Source organism: Rhamphochromis sp. 'chilingali' (genome assembly GCF_963969265.1).
Source record: "Rhamphochromis sp. 'chilingali' genome assembly, chromosome: 1".
NCBI lineage: Eukaryota > Metazoa > Chordata > Actinopteri > Cichliformes > Cichlidae > Rhamphochromis > Rhamphochromis sp. 'chilingali'.
In genome coordinates, this window is record NC_137929.1 from 47,500,990 (window position 1) to 47,523,643 (window position 22,654).

General features: G+C 39.8%; 1 protein-coding gene across 1 annotated transcript in view; it reads right to left on the reverse strand.

Annotated features, from left to right (window-relative positions):
• Nucleotides 1–22,654, reverse strand: part of trpc5a (transient receptor potential cation channel, subfamily C, member 5a) — a 109,698-nt gene that overhangs the window by 49,431 nt on the left and 37,613 nt on the right. The window contains exon 8 of the mRNA XM_080877479.1: nucleotides 2,402–2,539. Coding sequence (XP_080733605.1) covers nucleotides 2,402–2,539 — 138 coding nt within the window. The remainder of the gene's footprint in view (nucleotides 1–2,401; nucleotides 2,540–22,654) is intronic.

Sequence of the window (22,654 nt, forward strand, 5' to 3'; positions counted from 1 at the left end):
CATGCAGTGTAACTAACCTCAATTAAGACCAAATTACATGTCGGAGTCTTTGAAGACACCACAAAGGTCACAGTAATAAACGAGAGGAAAGAGGTGCAAATATTTTCCCCTTTTCTAATTATTCTTCCTTCTTAAGCTTTATAGAAAGACAGAAAAGTAAACTAACATTAAAAATGAGCTAACAGCATTCATCTAAGAAGGAGGAAAATTTTTAAGAAAGCCTGTAAGATGGCTCCGAACTTCCAGACCAATTATTGGGTTTAACAGAGTTATGTTGAAAATGTATCCCTGAAATGTGCTGCAAACAAATGTTTTACTTTTCTTTGGCTTTATGTGGGGAATCAGGAAACAAGAGCCAGTATGTAAGTTGACTTGTATTTTGGAAAACTGTGCCCTTTAACTGTCATGTGACTCTTCATTTTAGAACCGCCCATCATTCCTGCCAGGCTGTGAAAAGCAGCAGCACATGGCAGTGAAGGCAAGCACCAATTTTCTTTACAAAACTGTCTTTGGCTCGTCAAAGTACAAATATCTAAAGCAATTAATTCTCCTGAAGATATCAAGTTTGTTTTTCCCTCTTGACTGACTTGTGGTTTTGTCCCTTTGCCTCAGATCTCCTCCTTGTTTGCATATCTATTGAGTTTCCTGCTGCTTCTTGAATGTGTCAATAAATCATTTAAAGTATTCCTGGAGTTCAGAGCAGTAACCCGGACGACCAAAGAGATATAATCTCTCCAGCGTATCCTGGTTCTATCTAGGGGCCTCCCAGAACATCTTCCCCAGGAGGCTTCCTAATCAGATGCCTGAACCACCTCAACTGGCTCCCTTAACGTGGAGGAGTAGCAGCCCAACTCTGAGTTCTCCCAAATAAAAATAAACTCTTCCCCCCTCCAGGAGGCATCAAAACCTGGAGAAATCTCATATCTGCTGCTGATCTTGTACTTCTTCCACCTTCGATTGCTGCATGGTTGACAAACCCCTGCTTCGGTCAGATAGACCCATGCAGCATGTTGGAGATTAGCCCACCTGGACCCTACAGAGTCATCAGGTGCTCATCAATTAAAGGCTCGCCAAGATCCATGACCCAGGAATGGAAATGAATGTGCAGTTTTGTACAGAATTTTGTTTATTTATTTTAAAATGGCCTGCATTTGTATAGCGCTTTACTCAGTCCCTAAGGACTCCAAAGCGCTTTACACTACATTCAGTCATTCACCCATTCACACACAGGTAATGGCAAGCTACGTTGTAGCCACAGCTGCCCTGGGGCGCACTGACAGAGGCGAGGCTGCCGGACACAGGCGCCACCGGGCCCTCTGACCACCACCAGTAGGCAAACTTGGGGTTAGTATCTTGCCCAAGGATATTTGGCATGCAGCCAGGATGCAGCGTGGGATCGAACCACCGACCTTCTGATTAGTGGCTGACCTGCTCTGCCACCTGAGCTACAGCCACCCCATGTTTAGAGAAATGTTTCTCAATTTCTCTAAACTCAAAGGTTTTAAAGATGAACAAAAGCAGATCTTTATCTGCATCCCAGCATTAATGACTCAGCAAGTTAACACATTGGCTCATAAGTTGGCTGAAGTTCATCTGTGTGTATTTAGTTGGCTCATATTACTGCAGTACCAACAGCATAAATAGACATTTTTCTGAAACGAAATCCTTTAAAACATAAAATGACCAGATTAAATATATAACACAGTCCGTATGTCTGTGACATCTGTTAACTTCCAGGTCCTCTTCAAAACCTTATTTCTTATTTTCCATCGTCCTTCAGTCAGTAAACCGTAACTTTGGTCTAATTACTACCTGAAAACAGTTTGAAAAAGCAGCAGTTTGGTTGCAGCTCTTTGACTTTATTACCCTATATTTCTTCTTTTCCCCATGTCATTGATTTCTTGTCTTTCTCCTTTCTAGGGAAATGATCATTTTGTCAGTTCCTCTTCTCGTCTGTCTTTCCACTTCTCCTGCCATTTATCTCTCACCTTCTTCATTTATTTTCTCTAATTCCCTCTTCCTCCTTTGAACTTTCCTGAATCTCAATATTTCCATTTTTCTAAATTCCTTTCCAATCTAGATTTTCTTCTTCTCTTCCTGTCTTGCTTCTCGAAATCTCGATCCCCCATCTATTGTCATCTTTTTAGAAAGAAAGAAGGTGTACTTTATTGATCCCCGTGGGGAAATTCCTCTCTGCATTTTAACCCATTCACTCAGTGAAGCAGTGTGCAAGGACGGTACCTTGCTCAGGGGTACCTCAGGGTAGCTGTTCAGGGGAATCGAACCCCCGACCTTCCGATCACGGGGCCACCACTCTACCTACTGAGCTATCCCTGCCCATCCTTTACCCACTTTCTTCAAATCTATATACTCCATCCTCCCATTATTCTTTTTTCCTTACCAATGAGAAGACCGGGAACAAGAGTCCGATGATAAAGCAGGTGACCAGTTTAACCGCCCAGTGTCGTCTCCTCCAACCCGGGAAGCCATCATACCACAGTGTGGCCAGCAGCTGCTGGCAGTTTGGCTGTGCCACAAACTGGAAAGAGAACAACAGGGAGAGGAAATGCAGTTTAGTATTTGTGAAAAAGCCCTGAAAAGCCCTTTTAAACGTAGTTCATTAATCATACAGAGGCTTTTTTTTTTTTTTTTGTGGGGGTGGGGGTAGGGGGGGGGGGGGGGGGGGGTTCACTTTAAAAAAATGTGATCACCCTGACTGCTTAATAAGTTCATGGAAACATTTGCCTCTGCCTGCTCAGTGGTGTTTATTTTGATGCTGATGCCATTACCAAATTATCTCCTCCTTCTTCACTTCATTCATTTTTTCTTAACTCCAGGAGGCTGCGGCCCTTTCATCTTTTCTCCCTCTTCTATCATACCATCTATATGTAATTAAATCATTTTGTTATTCACAGTCACACATTCCCGATAGAGTAAAACACGAGTGGCTCTTAGCGTGTCCTTTATTAGTAGTAGTCGGATATCAGAGTGAACTGTCATCTTGTTAAGGTCCATTTCCATCTCGACTGTGACATTGACTCCTCTGACTGATTTCTACTGGGATTGGGATTTGATTTCCCCTAACCAATCACAAAAGAACAAGGTATCCACCTGAAGCTAATGTGATTAAACTCGACACTGCTGCACAGCAATGCAAACATACAGTTTTTTCCCCAGGGATTTAGAAGCAAAGAACAAAGTACAGTAAAAAGAAAAATAGGTCTTCAAACGAGGTTGCTGGTAAACACGTAGGAGATAACCTTTGCAGATAATTTTCCAGGGTTTTTAGAATCCTTATCTTGTTGTATCCACTGGTGCATCAGTGGATTAAGCCAGGCACAGGAATTAATTAATAACTGAAACCTTTTAAGACTTAATACCGGACAGTTAAGGACACTCAAACAGACCAGACTCACGTCTTTGACAGCCAGAGAGCAGAAAAAAAAATCAGAACAACTGAGTCATTCAGCTACACAACATACATTCATACAGACGTGGCAGAAGCTCAAACTTAGGCATATAGACATAGCCAAGAAGTTTAAACTGAGAATCAGAACGAAGAAGAAAAGTTATTCTGAATGCACAACATGTCAAACCTTGAGGCAAATGTACTGCAGCAGGAGAAGACCACACCGGGCATCACAGCTAAAATAGGAAAAGGAGGGTACAGTTCATCCAGGCTCAACAAAAATGGACAATAAGAGTTTGGAAAACGTTCTCTGGTCTGATGAGTCTCGATTTCTGCTGCGACATTCAGGTAGTAGGATCACAATTTTGTATAAACAACATGATAGCGTGGATCAATCCTGCTTTGTCTGAACACCATTATACCACCAGGGTGCTGCATGTGGTGTCGTGGCGTTGGGGATGTTTTCTTGGCACAACTGGATTTTTTTGTAACTACCACACCCTACCCCAGTTGTTGCTGCCCATGTCCATCCCTTTGCTACCACAGTGTATGCATCCACTGATGGTTTCTTCCAGCAGGATAGCACACCATGTCACAAAGCTCAAATAATCTCAAACCGGTTTCTTGAACATGACACAGAGCCTTGTAGAAGCCTTCTTCAAAAAAGTCCTGTTACATTCAAAAATAAAAGCCCCAGCTACTTTTTAAGGAATAAACACACACACACACACACACACACACACACACACACACACACACACACACACACACACACACACACACACACACACACACAAAGAAACTAGTCCTAATGGCTTTTTAGCAGCAGGAATCCCAGCAAGGACTGTTCTTTTCTGCCTAACTACAGTGCATCACAAGATCAGCACCATGGACAGCTCTTTCCACACTCTATACTACAGGATGCTGAAATGTTTGAAGCAAAGCTGGTAAAAATTCAGACAGTCTCATAAAAAGAGCTTATGTTTAGTTATAGACAGTGCATATACAATGCGCCAGGATCAATTATCTCCAAGCCCACACTTACAGAAAAAAACACAAGGAAGTGAAGAAATCTGCAGTTATCACCAAATGTTCAGCCGTCAAAAGTTGCAGAAGATAAGATTGACTGACAGTTTCAGGTGTCATCCTGTTTTTGTTTTTTTTTTCCTGTTCTTGTTTTCCAGTTTTCCTCTTCAATCTATTAGCTAAATGTTTGGTTCATAACAGTTTCCCGTCCTTGTGTGAAGGTGGATGTGCCAAATTGAGCTGGATGTTTATTTAGCTCATTTATCTAAAAGGATGTTTGTTTAAAGGAGAAAAACATTATTAACATTCTCTTATACAGCTACAAAGACACACAGACATGACTCGAGGTGATTGATAACCTTCAGTCTCTGAAGCCTTTTCAGAGTATGAGAGTAATTTACAGTCCTGGGATTTTTACCAAGATTAAAACTAATCACCGAAAAGCAGAAATGAGAAGGGAGGAAGTAAATAAATTGAAAGGTACTGAATGAAGAAAGGAAGAAAATGAAAGATGGGCCTGGCAAGAACAAGGAAGCAGAGGAAGAGAGAAGAAAAGAAAAAGGGGGACACAATGGGAGAAAGAAAATAAGAGGAAAAGTCAGACAGGAAGGAAAGAGGAATGGTTCTTGGTGACTCAGAGGGCACCTGAAGGTCTGATGGGGACAAACAGCCTTTGGCGTAATGCCAACAGTATTAGCGGTTGAACTGTAATGAGATGTAAATGGAAAAAAACAGAGGAGCTACAAACCTGTCAGGGCTGAAAGTAACCTTTGGTTTGTCATAAAAGCTCACAGAGGAAGATAAAGCCTCCCCAGATTTACCCGTATGATGCTTGCTGTGGAGCATTTCTAAGTGTAAAGATTACACATGATTCCTTTGTCAGGACTCATGTCACCATTTTAATGGAAACAAAAAGGTTCACATTGTTTGCAGGGTTAGTGTATGTCGACAAGCAGCAGCAATTGCTACATGTTTTTTACATTGTTGAATTATTGTTTAAATCACCAAGATAAATACTACATATTAATGCTATGGAGCATAACAGTATGCAAAGTTCTGACTAACTGTATGGATTTCAGCTTATTGACTGTTGCTGTGATTTGGACCTATTTAGATAAAGCTTTAAATGTGATGTACAACACAAATAAGAATAGGAAGATTTTCTGATTTTTCCTTTTTCCACCAACTTAGCATGTTTTGTTTTCTTCCACCCCTCAATTTCTTTCACCTCTTTGTTAAATCAGTTGTCTTTGCTACATCCCATTCTCAGTGTTTTCTTTTTCTTCTCTGTTCTACATCACTGAGCTTCTTTTCGTTGTCATCTTGTGTATTTTCTTTTTCATTATATGACCCCCAATCCTCTTTACTTCTCCCCTTCTATACATTGCATCTCTTCTCAACTGATTCTCCACCTCCTCTGAGTTTGGTCTCCACTCCCGTCCTTCTCACTTTGTATTTGCTCGCTTGTCTTTCTTTTCTGCTCAGTCGCATTTCTTCTCCTCACCCCTTCTTCCTTACCCTATCCTCCCCTCAGCTCCAGCATGGTGTCCTGTTTCCATGGCAGCAGTATGCTAATGAGCTAGTTGATCTTTTGGCTTCACTAAACTACAGCAGTCTGCTCCTTTCTCTTCTTTCCTGTTTTGCTGTTGATAAATATGCTTGTCATGGTTTACTGTTGACACAAAAACACTTGCTGACGTAACAGCACCATTTGAGATGGCCTCTAGACCAATCAGAAAGTCAGAGCAGATCAGGAAGGAGAAACCTAAGAAGCAAACAGATCTCAGGCATAACTCTGTTTTTGGGATATATAGAACAACGTGAGACATCACTGAAATAACTTATAAACTCACAATGAATCAGAATAAATTACACAACACTCTGGAAAAGCTGGGGTGGTGGGTGGTATAATTTCATCATCAGCGATCAGTCAGCCAGTAGCATGAAGATGATAGAAATACATTGTCTGGATCCAGGCAGTGAATGGTAAATGACTGTGGTGGGCGATGACTCGGGTCAGCTGAACTGGGGACACAAATGACATCATTTTCCGGTCTGAACCTACATTAGGTTAAGAGATCTACATTTTACTTGCATCAACATTGAGACATGGATGAGTGGCAAATTCCAGACAGTCAAACTCCTACTGAAGTGGAACAAATGAGAATAGTGGCAATTTATGCCCTGATGATCAGTTTATTCTATTCTATTTATATTAAATTCTATTCTATTTAGCAATATTCCCACAGATATTCTCTTTTGATATATTATTCTTTTTTATCTTTAGAAAAAAAAAAGGTGGCTAGGTTGATTTAAAAAACATGCAGCAGCATCATTCATCATTTTCAATATATCTTTAACATGTCGTCATGATAGGAATCTTTTTTACTTCCTAACGATCTCTTTTCTTTTTGAATGAAGAATAAAATGGTTAAAATACATGGTTACCTAAAATTGATTGTAATTTGGCCAAATTGCACTAGCAGAAGGGTGTTAATAAAGTAAGAATTAAATGGTCATGTTATATAACTTATAACATGTGGTGGTACCACTATAAAGCTTAGCTGTCGTGTGCTCTGGAATATATTGTTAGCTTAGTAACTTGTCAGACGCAGCAGCTGAGACACCTGCTCTGTATTAATATCAGGCCTCCAGCTTGATACATTTTCTTGAAATACTGACAAAAAAGGAAGCAGGCACCATCAGTTTTTTTTAGTAATTTAGTATTGCCCCCAAAACCAGACTGTTAATATGGCCCAAATGTAACTGCCAGCTCTGGGACCCGTTTTTTTATTCCACTGTACAAGTTAATAATTTTCTAAATTTAACTGATCCAGAATCCAATTTGCAAAATAAACTATCACATATTACAAAACAGAGGTGTGGACTCGAGTCACATGACTTGGACTCGAGTCAGACTCGAGTCATTAATTTTATGACTTTAGACTTGACTTGAAAAAATGTTCTAAGACTTGTGACTTGACTTGGACTTTTACACCAATGACCTGGGACTTGAATTGGACTTGAACCGGTTTACTTGAAAAGACTTGATATTTTACCCCAAATATAAAATTTAACATGCATATTATATAGAGATTGAAAATGTGACGTCATTCACGGGTAGAACCGCAAAGGATTCTGGGAACTCGTGGCAAGCGGTACTAGCGCACGCAGGCTTTCAATTAAAATCAGTTATACAGCGATAAAAAGAAACACAAAAATGTCAAGAAGCCGTTGTATTATTAACTGCAATAGCCGGTCGCATGACAGCCACAGGAAGCCGACGGGTAAAGAGATCGGTTGTTATCGGATTACGTCTTGAAGAGAAATTGTTCGAGCCATGTTTCCGAAGTAACAAAGACGCGACGGATGGCCTGGATTGCAGCCATTCAAAGATCAAATATAACGTCCCAGAACACTCCAGCTCACAGGTTAGTCTGCTCCAAGCATTTACACGAAGGTCAGTGTTTTTTAGTACTTAATACGTCATTTTCATAACATAATTAGTGATATAGGTTACAAGCAAGTCTGGCGCTGAACAGAAATTGTCGCGCTATGCTCCTTTATTTATTGTGCATAAATAGTGAATTGTCCTGACACAATATTGCGTTTCGCTTCTGTTATTATGGTACATTGACAAAAACATATACTTTTATTCACAGGATAAAACAGTTGTTTTGTATCACTAATTGCCCAGTGCGATTACAGCATACAATATTATTGTCACTGCTACATTTCTGTGATGCTACCAGAAATTATTTCCACTACTAATTAATTACCGTTGAGCTGAAAGGTCCTATTAATAAACGGTTAATGAATGTGTATTTATGAAGACGATTTGTGAGACTGGTAAACTTATGATACGTACGATGGTCTTTCGTTCTACACGGTGCATTTCAAGGTCCTGTACCCATCCGTCAGTAAACTGTACCTGGGCTTGTTGCAGTGACCTGAAGTTACTAAACTTCATGAGTGTATGCACTCACTCCAAGAAGCGTATAATTATAAATATGCATATAAATATGCTAAGATGAGATAGCTGACTTCATCTAACTAGCAAATGTTGTCCAGGCTACGTTGGTGATGCAGTTTTTTTTTAATGTGTATGATATTTTTGTCATGCGATTTTAAAGCCAGTCCTACAAGCGCATCCAAGAATAACATGCAGCTTATCTCAGAACTGTCGGTGAAAATTATTCTTGGAGCTAGGTTTAATTGAGCTGCATTTTAAAGAGGTGCAATTTCACAATTTGTGTATATTTTCTAAGTTCACTATTTTGTCATGTGTTGAGAAAAACACAGATTTTAAAATTACATGGTCTAATATTTACATTTAGCATAACTGCAACATTATTTTTTCGTTTTTTTTTTTTTAAAGACTCGAAAGGACTTGAAATTCAAAGTTTCAGACTTGTGACTTGACTCGGACTTTTACACCAGTGACTTGAGACTCGACTCTGACTTGCCTGACATTACTTGAGACTTGACTTGAGACTTGAGGATAAAGACTTGAGACTTACTTGAGACTTGCAAAACAATGACTTGGTCCCACCTCTGTTACAAAATACGAGCAATGGACAACACAAACAGCTGATATATTCACCCGACTGCCAAAACCTATAGTATACATTTAAAATGAGCTCATGTTTAATGGCAAACAGCAACCACACATGGATACTTATCAGGTTTTGCTGTCTTGTACTGAAATTCCTTTTGTCTCACACTCTCCGTCTTTCATGCTAGCACTGGAAAAGTGTCACTGCGCCACCATGACGAATTTCCAGTCCAACTTAAATTGATTACCACGGTCTCTCTCCGGCAGCGCTTTGCCTCCTTCTCCCAGCAGGCTGGGTCAGTGGTGTGAAAACTGCAGAGGATAAAGTCTTAAACTTAATCTCAGTGTGCCTGCAGCAAAGAAACCACACTCTTTCATGCTAATCCAATAGCAGCTTTACATAACACACAGTACTTTTACTGGTCGGGGCAAGAGAGAGTTGTCTGAAAATGACTTTAAGGGATGTAAACATGGGGGGGTTTCCTGTAGAAATAATTTAGCGACCAATCCAGGGAAAAAAAACCCAACAAAAAAAAACAAAGCAAATCTAGCCAATGTAAAATTTCTAATTTTAAAACGCCACATCTTCAGTGTTTTGAGAAATATACAGATGTTTCCATGGTGAAATGTGGGGGAAAAATTAAGAGGTGGGAAATTTTGGACTTGGATATAATAAAATCTAATGGGCAACAGGGGGCAGCATTTCTCGATTAAAAAAAATAAGTCTAAATGTATGCCGTGCCAAGCCACTACCAATATGAGTGCGCAGCTGGGTGTCTGTAAAAATGTCAAATCTAAATGTGAAAAAACAACCTGTCTTCCTGACTTACGATGCTCACTACAGGCCAGATCTTTCTGGAAGATCATCATAAGATCAAGTTACATCGCTCAAAACATTTAAGAGAACTCAGGAGACCGTTGATCTCAGTATAACACAAAGTCAGTAAAACATCAGGTATATTAGTCTGTCTACTTAGAAACCATAAATCATTGTGAATCCAGTTCAGCTGCTTTTGTGCAAGTGGAAACAAGTGCACTGAAGAAGCAACACTAAAACACACACAAATCACAAATGGGATGATTTCTGGAGGTGGTAGCCATGGACCATGGCTCTCTCCTTATCCCTCCTGGATAATTTTTATTACATCCTAAATCTGATCAGTTTAGTGTTTGTGTCTAATGTGAAGAACAGAAGGTTCTGACAAGACAATGGCTCAGGCCACAAAATAAGATATTAAAAATATATATTGTATGTGCTTCCTGTGGGCCCAGATCTGCAGCAGTTTTTATTTTATTTCAGGGGGGCAGAAACCAAAGCTTCCAGGAAACTTTACTTAAGCACAGGAACAACGTGCAAACTCCAAACAGAAGGCGTCTCGTGCTAAGAGACAACACTCTCAGTACTGAATCACTGAGCTGCTTAACTAAACTATAAGAGTGTATTTAAAAAAAAGTTACACTGAAGGCTTATTTTACTTATTAGTATCATAAAATATCATTTTAAACCTCAAAGTTACTGCTGCAAAACAAAATGCTTCAAAGGCACTTTAAGCTGTAAACTGAACGACTGTTTTCTTAGATCATTTCTTGTATAATGACCACACAATATCTTCTAATCCAGAGCATTCTCACTCCCGAGGCGTAACATGTCGACGTTTTGTCACATCCCGCGGCGTTCCTGAGGAACGCGAAAGGAGACCTTCGGCGTTCTTATGGTACGCGGCGGGTTATGGCTGGAATCCAGTGCAATGACGCTCCCGCGGTAATAGACGTTCCAGCCCTGTATTCCAGCCCTAAACCTAACCTTATCCCTAGCCCTAACCATAACCTTATTCCAGACCGTAACCAGGACTTTAATGATGTTAAATAGCGTGTTTCTAAGCGATTTGAAGAAAAAGAGCGAACATGTGTAGGTTCAGTCCAGACGGTTCTCATATTTCCTCTTTTTCCGAGGTCGTCATTTAGGAACGTGGTGGGTAGCCGAAAACGTAATATGGTGACGATTTGTCACCTAGCGTAAAATGTTACGCTTTGGGAGTGAGAACGGGTTGTCTAATCTCTCAAAGCATCAACACAATGTAACAACAAAGATTCAAATTTCCCCCCAAAAAAGAAGTAAAGATCAGGCCTTTTTGTCACTGTATGTATTTTATGCCAGGTTTATATCGGGACAGCTTGTTTATCAGGATTTCACTGTCTCTATTCTTTCATAAAACATTTAAAGACCTGAACAGAGATTAAAAACAAAAAACAACTCACGCCCACGCAGCAACACATGCACCCACAGCCGCACACAATAACAACAGCAAGAAAAATATACCATGAAATCTGCACTGCTGGCAGCCCACTGAGTCTCAAACGACATTAGCAAAGTGAATGGAGAAAAATGCAGGAATGAATCACAGTGACGAGCATTAATAGTGAATTACAGGGAAGCGCAGTGGCCAGTTAAGACTCATGTTAGATAAGCATTCCTTATTAAAAGTCTTCATTCCTGTTAGCTGTGATGATAAGGACACAGACTATGAAAAGAAAAAAAAGAAAAAAGTATTTTCATCACTAATAAATGCACCGAGTCATCCAGCAGATACTCCAGGGAGCTGGCACAGACAAGGAAATTAGCAGAGTGTGAAACCAGGCTCTCCAAAAAGGACCCAAACTCCTTTTTATTAAACTCCTCGCAGAGAGAGGCTCGGTCGAGTTGTGATGACTCATGTTAACCTGCTGAAAGGAGCAGCAGCCTGGAGTGCTGCGAGATGAATAGGCTTTTACATTATTTGCATTTCCGCTTGTTCAGGAAGCCTCTGCGGGTTACGTGATGGGCACAGCAACCGTTATACAAGAATTCAAACTTGACTTCTGTGTCCTACTTTAGCCCACAGACGAAAGATCTGGCAAATGTGCCGAAGCACTATCTAGAAATGCTCTGAATCTTTTAGTCATGTACATTACTTGTCCTCACTTTCCTTTAAAGCTCCCTTGATGGCTGGCAGCATGTTCTTCTACTTTGTTCATCTATTTTGTTCTTTCCCTGAGTGGGTCTGTGTTCATTGATTGGTTAATTTGTTGGCACACCTGTGCTGATGCAAACAGGACCAGCGTGCAAGAGATCAGCACCTCTTATGTGACCTGAGGAAAGGAACACGAAGAAGTGGTTCTCAAACTTTTTCCTGACATGGACAACTTGTGACTTCAGCCTCAGTCACATAGACCTAGAGACCGATTAGAGACCCACTATAGGCCCATCAGTTACTAGGGAAAATTGTGTAATTCCAAATTGGTTGGTGTGTGATTAGGCACAAACTGGCTACCAAAGCTTTACATTAAACGTAATTCCACAAGCACTGTGTTAGTGAAATGCAGTGAACTGGTCACGCTCCAAAGACTCCTCTGGGATCCTTTAAAATCCAAATGTAAGAAAAAAAGTCTGAGCCAATGCAAAAGAAGCTGAGCTAACCAGTTCATTGTTATCACACCCTCAACATGTTTGGGTTACTGCTTTTACACACGCTACCATCCAGCTAATACAATTTCAGTTGTCAGTTTAGTCACACAGGTCTACAGACTAGTCGGCAAAGCCATGGTAACCTCTTGCTGCTAAGGAAGAATATGTTTTCATAACGTGTTGATGAGCGATTCCCGGAAATTGCTGGGAGTTGCTAAGTGAAATTAGTCACTAAGAAGTATGGAATATAACAACTTGTCTGCAAACACTCACCAACTACTTGCCAAGTGGTAGTAAAACTAAAAAGTGTGTTTCCAGACAAGTCTTTGTCTTCCATGTGAACTGCAGGCAGCCAATCCCTTTTTTTCTTTACTAATATAAACCAAAGAAATCTTAAGATGTTTTTTCAGTGCAGCACTGCACTGAAAAAACATCTTTGCAACTAATTTCTCTTAGCAACTTCCAGCAACCAGTTGCCAAGGGACCAGGGTTGCACATTTAGTTTGAGTGGTCTGCTGAGCAGTCTGTAGGTCAGTGTGACTAAACTGAGGGCACAGAGACTAAATATAAACCAGCCACAAAAAGTAAAAAAAAAAACACAGCTAAACTAAATAATGACAGTGGGAAAAGACCCACTGGTAACCACATAACAAAGTAATCTGTGGAAAAATTATATATATGTAGATAGGGAACACAAACAAACGGAGGACTCACAGTGAGAGATAACTATTAAAGGGACAGAAGAAAAACTGAAAACATGGCAATGTTTACTTCTGATGTCATTATTTTTTGTTGTTTCTTTAGTTCTGTTACTTCTGGGGTCCCACTTATGCTGATGCTGGGAAATAAGAACTCCTGGCTACTTGAATCACAGCTAAGTTATATAACCAGACAAAGCAAAATAGGCCTCCTAAAAAATTCAGCCCGCATTAAGGAAACACAATGTATGACTGGCTGCTTGTGTTTTTTAGTGCAGGTTGCTGATGCTTGTGGAGATGTTTGGTAATAAACACAACTTGAAGAACATTTATAAATGATTCAGCACTCATCTTCCTTTCAGTAACATACCTAGGAAAGTAATTTCCACTGAGAATCCTCTGCTCACTGCAGCTCAGACTGTTTCATACTGAATAATGCAACGTCGTATTTATGACCAATGCAGGGAAGAATCACACAGTCATTAATGAAGCAAGATGTTTCTTCTCATCTTTCCACAATTGTTTTTTTCCGCATTTCTAACCCATAGTTGATAAAATAATGTAAATATGGGCTGATTATGCCCAATTTTATAGTGTTTAAGATCATTTAATCATTATTAGGAAATACAGATAATACACTCAAACTGCAGATGTATTGAAGACATAATGCAGATTTTGTAGCTGTTAAACAACACCCATAAATAAATAAATCCATAACGTTAATAGTCGCTAAACAAAAACTATTCTCCTACACTGTAGTATCATTTTGATCCACTCTGCAATACCATCTATCTGACTGATAAGAGCTTCATTTGTCAAACATGCTACTTATGCAGAAAAAGCATTACTGAAACACAGTGAGATTATCTCGACAGAGAACAGAACAAAAACACAGCATCCAATGAAGAGCTTTGAATGTCCTTCAAGAAGCCTGGAGAAGTATTCCTGAAGACTGAAGTTCAGGCTAAGAATAAAGGTTTTCATATTAAACGCTGATTTTAAAGCTTGTTAAAAATCCACAAACTCTGTTTTGTCCTCTATACTGTATTTTCTTGTATATTTGCACATTTCAATAAACTGCTTAAACTATTTCCCATTTTCCCAGCAAAATATAACAAATATCTCTGTGAAACCATCTTCTATCTGACTGCTTCTCCCCACAAACACTGCTGGTACTTCAAATGATAGTAAACATCCTCTAATAAATGACATCATTGCCCACCTGCATGTAGCCAGGCTGCCGTACACAAGCTATCAAATCTTTATATCAGACTTTGTTCTCCAAGCACTGCGACTACAGGCAAATGTAGTCAGTGGTCCAAAGAGTCCTGCCGTGTCGTCAATATCAAAGTGCGATAACGATTTTCAGCCAGTGCAAAAGATGCTGAGCTAACCAGTTCATTCTCCCCCCCCCACACACACACACGCGCGCTTGGGTCACCGCACTTCCTCCTGCTTCTGACACTAAATGGCAATCTGCTACACAAACTACTTTCCAGCTAATACAATTTCTGGGCATTTTGCCTCAACCGCTAAACCACTAAGAAATATGCTAACCGCCGCTACACAGCAGCAGTTAATTCAATTTCTCTACAGCCTGATGTAATCTAAACAAAGCAATACACTAACTCAAAGCCATGCTAACACTAATTCATTTTGGCTGTCCACATGCTTGTGATCCATATGCAAATACCCTAAAGCCCTTGTGTGCGTCTGTGTGCTCCGTGAAGCTGATTCATGTATTCATATTTGATCTGACGTGCTAGGCCTTTCTTCTGTTAATCCTCTCTGATTTCTTTTTTTATTTTGTCTTTTAGAAAAAGAAATCTCTCTCTGTCACACTTTCTTCCTTTCCATCGATCTCTCTGGCTCTCCTTTCTCTCCACCCACTCAAACTGCCCTCCTTTCTTACACTGCTTTCAAATTATTCTCTTCAGTTCAGCAATGGAGCATCGTGCAGTCATTTTTGGATCACAGAAACTCGGCACTGTAAGCTGCTTTCTCAAAAACTTCAAGAAATGTATTAATTAATAACTACTACAGTTAAAATGTTTTGTTTTATTTCTTATATTCTTTAGATTTATCTATAATAAATCTATCTATAATTAACTTTAATATCCAACAGGTTGTAGGCAAACAGTATGGGACAAGTTTAGGGTCAGATTGCACTTCAGTCAAATGTTAAACAAGCTCAGATTCATTCACCTCTCAGCTTCAACTTTTTTTATATAGCACATAATTTCTAAATTATTTTATAGATAAAATCTCATTGTTAAGGGCCACACATTCTTTGGTAGTAAATCAAGCCCCAGCTTCTGAATGTTCAACGGTTTTCCAACAGTTCGAACCTGTGTCATTTTTGACTTTAAAGGAAATAATTAATAATCTGAGAAGCTCAAATTCTTTGCACGACATTATTCCCTCTGCTCCGCGGCTGCTGGGTGAGCCCTCATCTGGGACTCTCCTCAGCTCTTACTGGAACAGTGGCGCGGCTGCCCCTCTGTTGGTCTTCCATGGTCTCTTGTGTTCTGGGGGCCTCTGGATGTCTGGAGTTTTGATCTCCTCCATACCCGCTTCACACCCTGGAGGACGGGGCTGTGGCCCCCCCACACTCCCTAGCAGATCATTACATGGAGAAACCTTTGGAATGCAAGCATGCTGATCCACACAGGTATGCACACATGGGTATTCACAGACGCGGACTAAAGCTTTCTTGGCTGCTACCTCAAAGCACACTGTGCGCTGTCTATCTTGCGTGCTGCACAATATCGTTTATTATTTAGTAAATATTGATATCTATGACTAGCTAGTTTATTGTGATGGTGCTTTGTTTTCTCTATTATTATGTTGCTCTTTGTTGTTTGCTGTCTCCTCTGTTAGTTTTTTTTGTTTGTTTTTTTTTTTTTCTCCATACAGGTGACCCAGGAGTTCTTTTTTTTCTTCTCTCTCTTCCCCCCCTTCTCACCGTCTCTTCTCCCCTTTGGTTTTCTTTCTTTCTCTCCCCCTCTTTCTCTCATTCATTCCCCCTGTCCTATTTATTAAAAAAAAAAAAAAAAAAAAAAAAAAAATGACAAAGGATGAACTGAAGCTCTGCCATCACGTAATGTCGCATACTGCTGTTTCTGATGTCATTTAGGAAAAAAAAAAAAAAAAAAAAAAAAAAAGAGAAGCTCAAATTCTTTGCACGACATTATTCCCTCTCGTATCATTAAGGATGCATTGAATACAATCGGGTCTTGTATTTTATTTCTAATGAACTTCTCACTGTCATCTGGCTATGTTCCGACTGTCTTTAAACATGCAGTCGTGCAACCTGTCATCAAGAAAAGTTCCCTTGATCGTAACATTCTAGCTAATTACAGGCCGATTTCTAAACTTCCTTTTATGTCAAAAGTCTTAGAGAAAATAGTGCTTCGGCAACTACAGACCTATTTAGAGAGCAACGGTATAAGTGATAAATTTCAGTCTGGATTTAGACCGCGTCACAGCACCGAAACTGCCCTACTAAGAGTCTTTAATGACCTTCTCTTAATTGCTGACTCTGGGCGCTCTGCGGTCTTAGTACTATTGGATTTGACCTCAGCCTTTGATACGGTTGATCATGATATCCTTTTGGCAAGATTGGAACATGTAGTAGGCCTCAAAGGAAATGTTTTATCTTGGTTTAAATCATATTTTTCTGAGAGGTCGTTCTCCGTCTCGATGGGAAAATATTCCTCTTCTTCTGCCCGTTTCCGCTGTGGTGTGCCCCAGGGCTCGGTACTGGGTCCTGTGTTGTTTTCTCTGTATATGTTGCCCTTGAGCTCCATTTTTGAAAAACACAATGTCTCTTTTCACTGTTACGCTGATGATATTCAAATCTACCTTCACCTGACTGGGGATGCTTTATCCTCACCACATCCTCTGTTTGATTGTCTGAGTGATGTCAAGGACTGGTTATCACGTAACTTTCTTACTTTAAATGGAAAGAAGACAGAAATTATTGTTTTTGACCAAAATATGCCTCTGGGACAATTGACTGACACATTTGGGCCTGTTGCTAACTACCTTACTGATACTGCCAGGAATCTTGGAGTTTTCATGGATAGTTCCTTCAAACTTGACAAACAGGTCTCTACTGTGGTAAAAACTAGCTTTCATCAACTACGCCTAATCTCTAAGGCTAAACCCTACATACCACACAAAGATATGGAGAAACTCATTCATGCTTTCATTATGTCAAGACTGGACTATTGTAATTCTCTCTACTTGGGTCTACAATCTTCTCTTCTGCAGCGTCTGCAGCTGGTCCAGAATGCCGCAGCACGTCTCTTGACCGGCACTAGAAAGTTTGACTCTATCACCCCTGTTCTGAAAAATTTACACTGGCTTCCTATCAAATATCGAATTGATTTTAAAATTCTATTGTTTACTTATAAAATTTTGAACAATATGGCACCTGACTACTTAGCTGATCTCCTCTGTCTGTACAGCCCTCAGAGAGCACTAAGATCATCGGGCCAACTGCTCTTGGTGCAACCTAGGTCTCGGCTGAAGACCAGAGGAGACCGTGCCTTTGCCGTTGCTGCACCCAGGCTATGGAATACTCTCCCTCTTCATATTCGCGCGTCAGATTCCATTCAGTCTTTTAAATCACGTTTAAAAACGTATTTGTTTGATCTGGCATTTAAGGCGAATTAGGGTAATTTACATCTGGCTCTGTATTTAGATTATGTAATTATCTTATATTTTATATATTTGTAATTTATATTTTATTGTGATTTTATTTGTACTGCGATTTTAATGGAAAGCACTTTGGTGTACTTCGGTCTTAAAAATGTGCTATATAAATAAATTTTGATTTGATTTGATTTGATCTAGAACAACAATAGTTAACCAGGGTGCTGTACAGCTTCGGGTAGCAATAAACCAATGACAATAAAGATAAGAGAAAACACTAGAATAAGATAATATAAAATACAATAAAACAGGGATGCTCCGAGATGTCTCAACACAAACTAAAAGCAAGAGAAAACGGTTTGAGTTTTGAGAAGGACTTGAAAGTCTCTAAATGACTGAACACATCTGATGTTCCGAAGTAGGCTTTTCCATAGGACCGAGCCTATAGCCAAAAAGGTCCCATCCCCTCCATTTCTTTAGCCCGGGAACATTGAGTCATCTGATTATACGACCTTTGTGGGGTCTTGTAGCTGGGGTGTGGATAATTAAAAGCTCAGATAAATAAGGAGGGGCAAGCCCATTCAAAGCCTTAAAAACAAGCCATACAATCTTAAAATTCGTTCTAAAAAGGGGCAGGAAGCCAGCGAAGAGGGGATAAAACTGGAGTAACGTGCTCTCACTTTTGTCCTGGCAAGACGCCGAGCAGTCGCATGTTGTACATATACAAAATTCATATGGTTACTGTAGTTTGACGTTAGCCAACTGTCCGAGTTGATAAAGACCTGTTTGAGGACACAGCTAATCAGTTGATCAAATTTAAAACCACTGTTAAAAATGAAACCAAAATGCTCTGTAAAATGTCAAAATCAAGTCCGAAGTTTCAAAGTTTCAAATAAAAGTTCTTGTACTATAAGTGTTTTGGCCTCACAGGATGCTTCTTGTATTCAGGTATGCCAAATATGTTCACATCTGTTAGATTAGACGGATTTTCAACCAACTCTACCCTCAACAGGTGACTTGTTAAGACTATAAAAACTAACATGTGGGTAAAACGGGTTGTTTTAAGGATAATTCACATTATGATGGACAAATTTCGTTCTTGTACATTTAATCTAACCTGGGCTGCTTTTATGGCTCAGTTAACGAGTGCCAAATGCTTTGTGGGCCAAAACCAGGTCGGATGAGATGATCAAAAAGTTTAGACCAGAAATTTGTAAAAAAACAATTTCTTTTGTTTGTTTGAATCGATGGTAATGAGAAATGGGACCCGAGCAGTCTGGAGCAGTCCTGGCTAAAAAGTTTTCAAACCCAACGGCAGAGCGTCAGGTGAGAAGAGGTCAAGGGAAGAAGTCTGTCCTGTTTTTGTTCTTCTAACTTTCATCAGGTGTCATCCCGAGGCGTGTGAGGGGGAACAGTCACAGGAAATGATCCGAGTTGTGGTGTGTGCCAGCGTTCAGAGTCAACACAATCTTCGCTCACCACCTGGACCACTCACCAGATGTGCCTCTCTGCAACTTTGCTAACTTCCTAAAATTAAATCCAAGTTAAAGGATTATCATTATATGGCACTGAAAGAAACCCAGGGCTTGTTGCGTAGGCACAAGTGGAAAGAGAAATAATAGGTCTACTGAGAGATTGAAAACAAGAAAAAGTAGCTGCAGTTAAAAGTTTAGAAACTCATAAGAAGCTGATTGGGAAAATTAGATCGGCCAAATGTAAAAAAAAAAAGATGATGCTTTAGATTTTTGTGAACCTATCTTCTAAACTTTCTGATCACATCTTGTAGATCAGGGCCAGATTTGGTTAAAACTTGACTAGTAATTTGATATCTGGCCTATAAAAGGTGAAACTACGGCTGAGCTGAGTTGAGGCAGCCTGACTCGACACCATCAATCAAGGCCAAAAGCGAACAATAGAAAGCTTCCACTTTGTGGTCAAAAATATATTGGCATTCAGGGAAGAGGTTGTCTTTGGTTCGTTTCCAGATGGCTCTAATTCCCAAACAGGCTTAAGATGGTTTTGAAGAATGTGGCAGGTGGCTTAATTCCCCAAATTGCACCAAAGTTGAACACAATGTTATGTTTTATCATTTAGAGTAAAAGATTCAATCCAAACCTTAAAAAAAAAAAGAAACACAAATTGAGAAAAAAAGGTCATCAAAATCATGTGTTAGTTATCTTTGCTGCTGATGCTACACTGCATTTTTGTCGAGAGTTGTATGAAAAGGCTTTATGTGTGTGTGTGACAATAGTCTGGTCATAAACACAAATGATTTAGTACAAGGCAGGATGCCGCAGTTACAAAAGACTGCAGATGTGGTGTGCTTGTGTGTGTACGTTTGTAATTGAGGACGTATTGATAGATTAATTAAAGCAATAATTAATTTGGATGTGGTGAATAAAGATGAATGAAGGTCAGCACATTATTCGGCTCCTGCAGCGGATTATTGAACCTCACGCACAGATGAAAACAAATATAGTAACACAACTGAACAGACACACACACACACACACACACACACACACACACACACACACACACACACTCCATTTATTATTGAGACTGCAGTTAATGTATAATTTAAAAAGAGAACAGGTATCACAGGCTCAAAGAGAGAAAAAAGGATTTAAATGATTCAAATGCACACAAACAAAAATACGCATGAACACACACACACACACGCACGCACACACACACACTTTATAAGCTTTACTGTGGGTTAAATGGGGTTAAATGGTCATGATTGAAGGCTCTTTCATAAAACCTTCCTTTAATCAACAGGTCGACACTGGAGAGCAAAAAGAAGAAGAAAACAGTAGGAGGGAGAATGCCAAAAATGGCAGCGTGATTTTCTTTCAGTTTGCATAAAATTTAATGGAATTTAATAGAAAAAGGAAACTGGGAAAAGTGTAGCAAAGCACAAACCCTGCCACGCTCTCCTTCAGTGCTTCCATCATTTCTAATAAAAGGTATTTACCAGCCATTAAGGTTTGAATGTTCAGTGGAACATTTGTATATACCAGTACCAAGAACCACCAGAACCAGTAAAGGCTTAATCTGTATGGCCGCTGTTGTGGATTTGTGTCTCAATAGACAGGCGATAGACTATCCGTGAACGTGATGCAGCAGTTTTTACCATAAGTCTTCATATCTAACATTCACACTGTGATGGACCATCGGAGACCTACTTGTGGTTGTGCATCTTACTCTGGCACACACACCAGAGCAGCCAGGGATTGAACCACCAAACCTCTGATTAGTAGAGGGCCTACTCTACATGCTGAGCTACAGCCACGCTACATACTACCAGAATGTACTCAACTGGGGAATAACGTCATTCCTGAGATCCAGTATCCAACTTCCGATTTCCAATATCCAATTTCTGCAACATGGCTATTTTGAGTTTCCTATTTTTTGTTATATGGTTAGGTTCTGATTATTTTGGTATCCTGTGTTTTGGTTTCTGTTTGTATTTTGAGCCCCCTCTGGTCCCACATCGCTGTGTTCCCTCTGTTGTCTTGTCCACAATGTCATAGTTGGCTGCTCATTACCTGTCGTAATGTTATGTTTGCTCTCCCCTGTCTCGTCTGTGTAATCAGTGTCAGCTGTTTCCCCTTGGTCCTGTGTCTTCCCCTGCTCGTTGTCATGTCGTCCATCATACTATGCTGTGTGTTCTGCCTGTTTGTGCTTCGTTTACATTTCCAGTTTAGCAAGTTTTCTGTTCTTTTGCCGTCCAGCAATAAAAGCTGAGTTTTGAGTTACTTTTGCCTCCTGTAGTCTGCATGTTGAGTCCTACTTTCCTGCCTGCCGGACACAGTCCATGACAAAAACAAAGTAAGATGAAGAAGAGAAATAACCCTCCCCCCCAAAAAAGTGCTGACAGGTGAAAGTTACAACTTCCTATCTTACATACTTCTGTCACTTCCCTCCCTCAATCCTTGCCTGCTTCTCCTCAAAATAACTCCTTCCATTCTCACTTTCGTAATTACTTTTGGTCTCCCTCATCATCCTGCCTCGATTGCTATCATTTATCAAAATGTCACACAATCTTTACCCCATTTGTCTTTTTTCCCCTCTGCGCTCTCCTTTTCCTCCTGTTTTCCCCAACTCACCTTTTTCTTACTTTAAAACAAAAACATTTTCTTTCTTCATTTCTTTTCTTCCAAACTTCAAGCCCCAAAAGAAAAACAAGAAAGAGAAGATAAATATATGTTTTGACCGCCCTGCTGTAATGTGACTCACTCGCTCTTCTGCTGACTCTATTTCTGTGCCGGTTCCCTCTGTTCCACCTCACTCAGGTTTTGTTTCGTCTCTCGCTGTTCACGTCTTCCCTCCACCTTCCGTGTCAGCTCATAACCACCGCTCTGTCTATCACAGCAACCCTCCTTCATCATCACCCTCTGCTCTCTCTCCTACAGGCTCTCCACTTCCTGTTGCAACCCATCAAAACAAACCGTGTAAACACTGAATATCACAAAGTCGTTTAGCTGTATTTCTGTCAGCTCAGCAGTTGGGAAGTAAAAGCACTTCCAGAATGTCTGAAACAAGTACGCAGAGAAATGTGAATGTATATCAGCTTCTTCATTTTCAGTTTAGATTTAGCAACTGCTTCTCACATTTGACACTTTATAAGTTAAAAAATAAAAACAAAAAAAAATGGTACATTATCTGTCTATATCTATTTTGCTCTATATCTAACGTTCAAGAGAGTGTTAGAGATCTAAGCATCTTGAATAAAAGTTAAAAAAAGCTTTTAAATTTTTAAATCCCATACTTGTAATAGAACTATTTTTTATTATTTAAGTGTAAAACTAATTTTAGATGTGATGTTTCTTTCATTCAACATCTACTCATTAAACAGA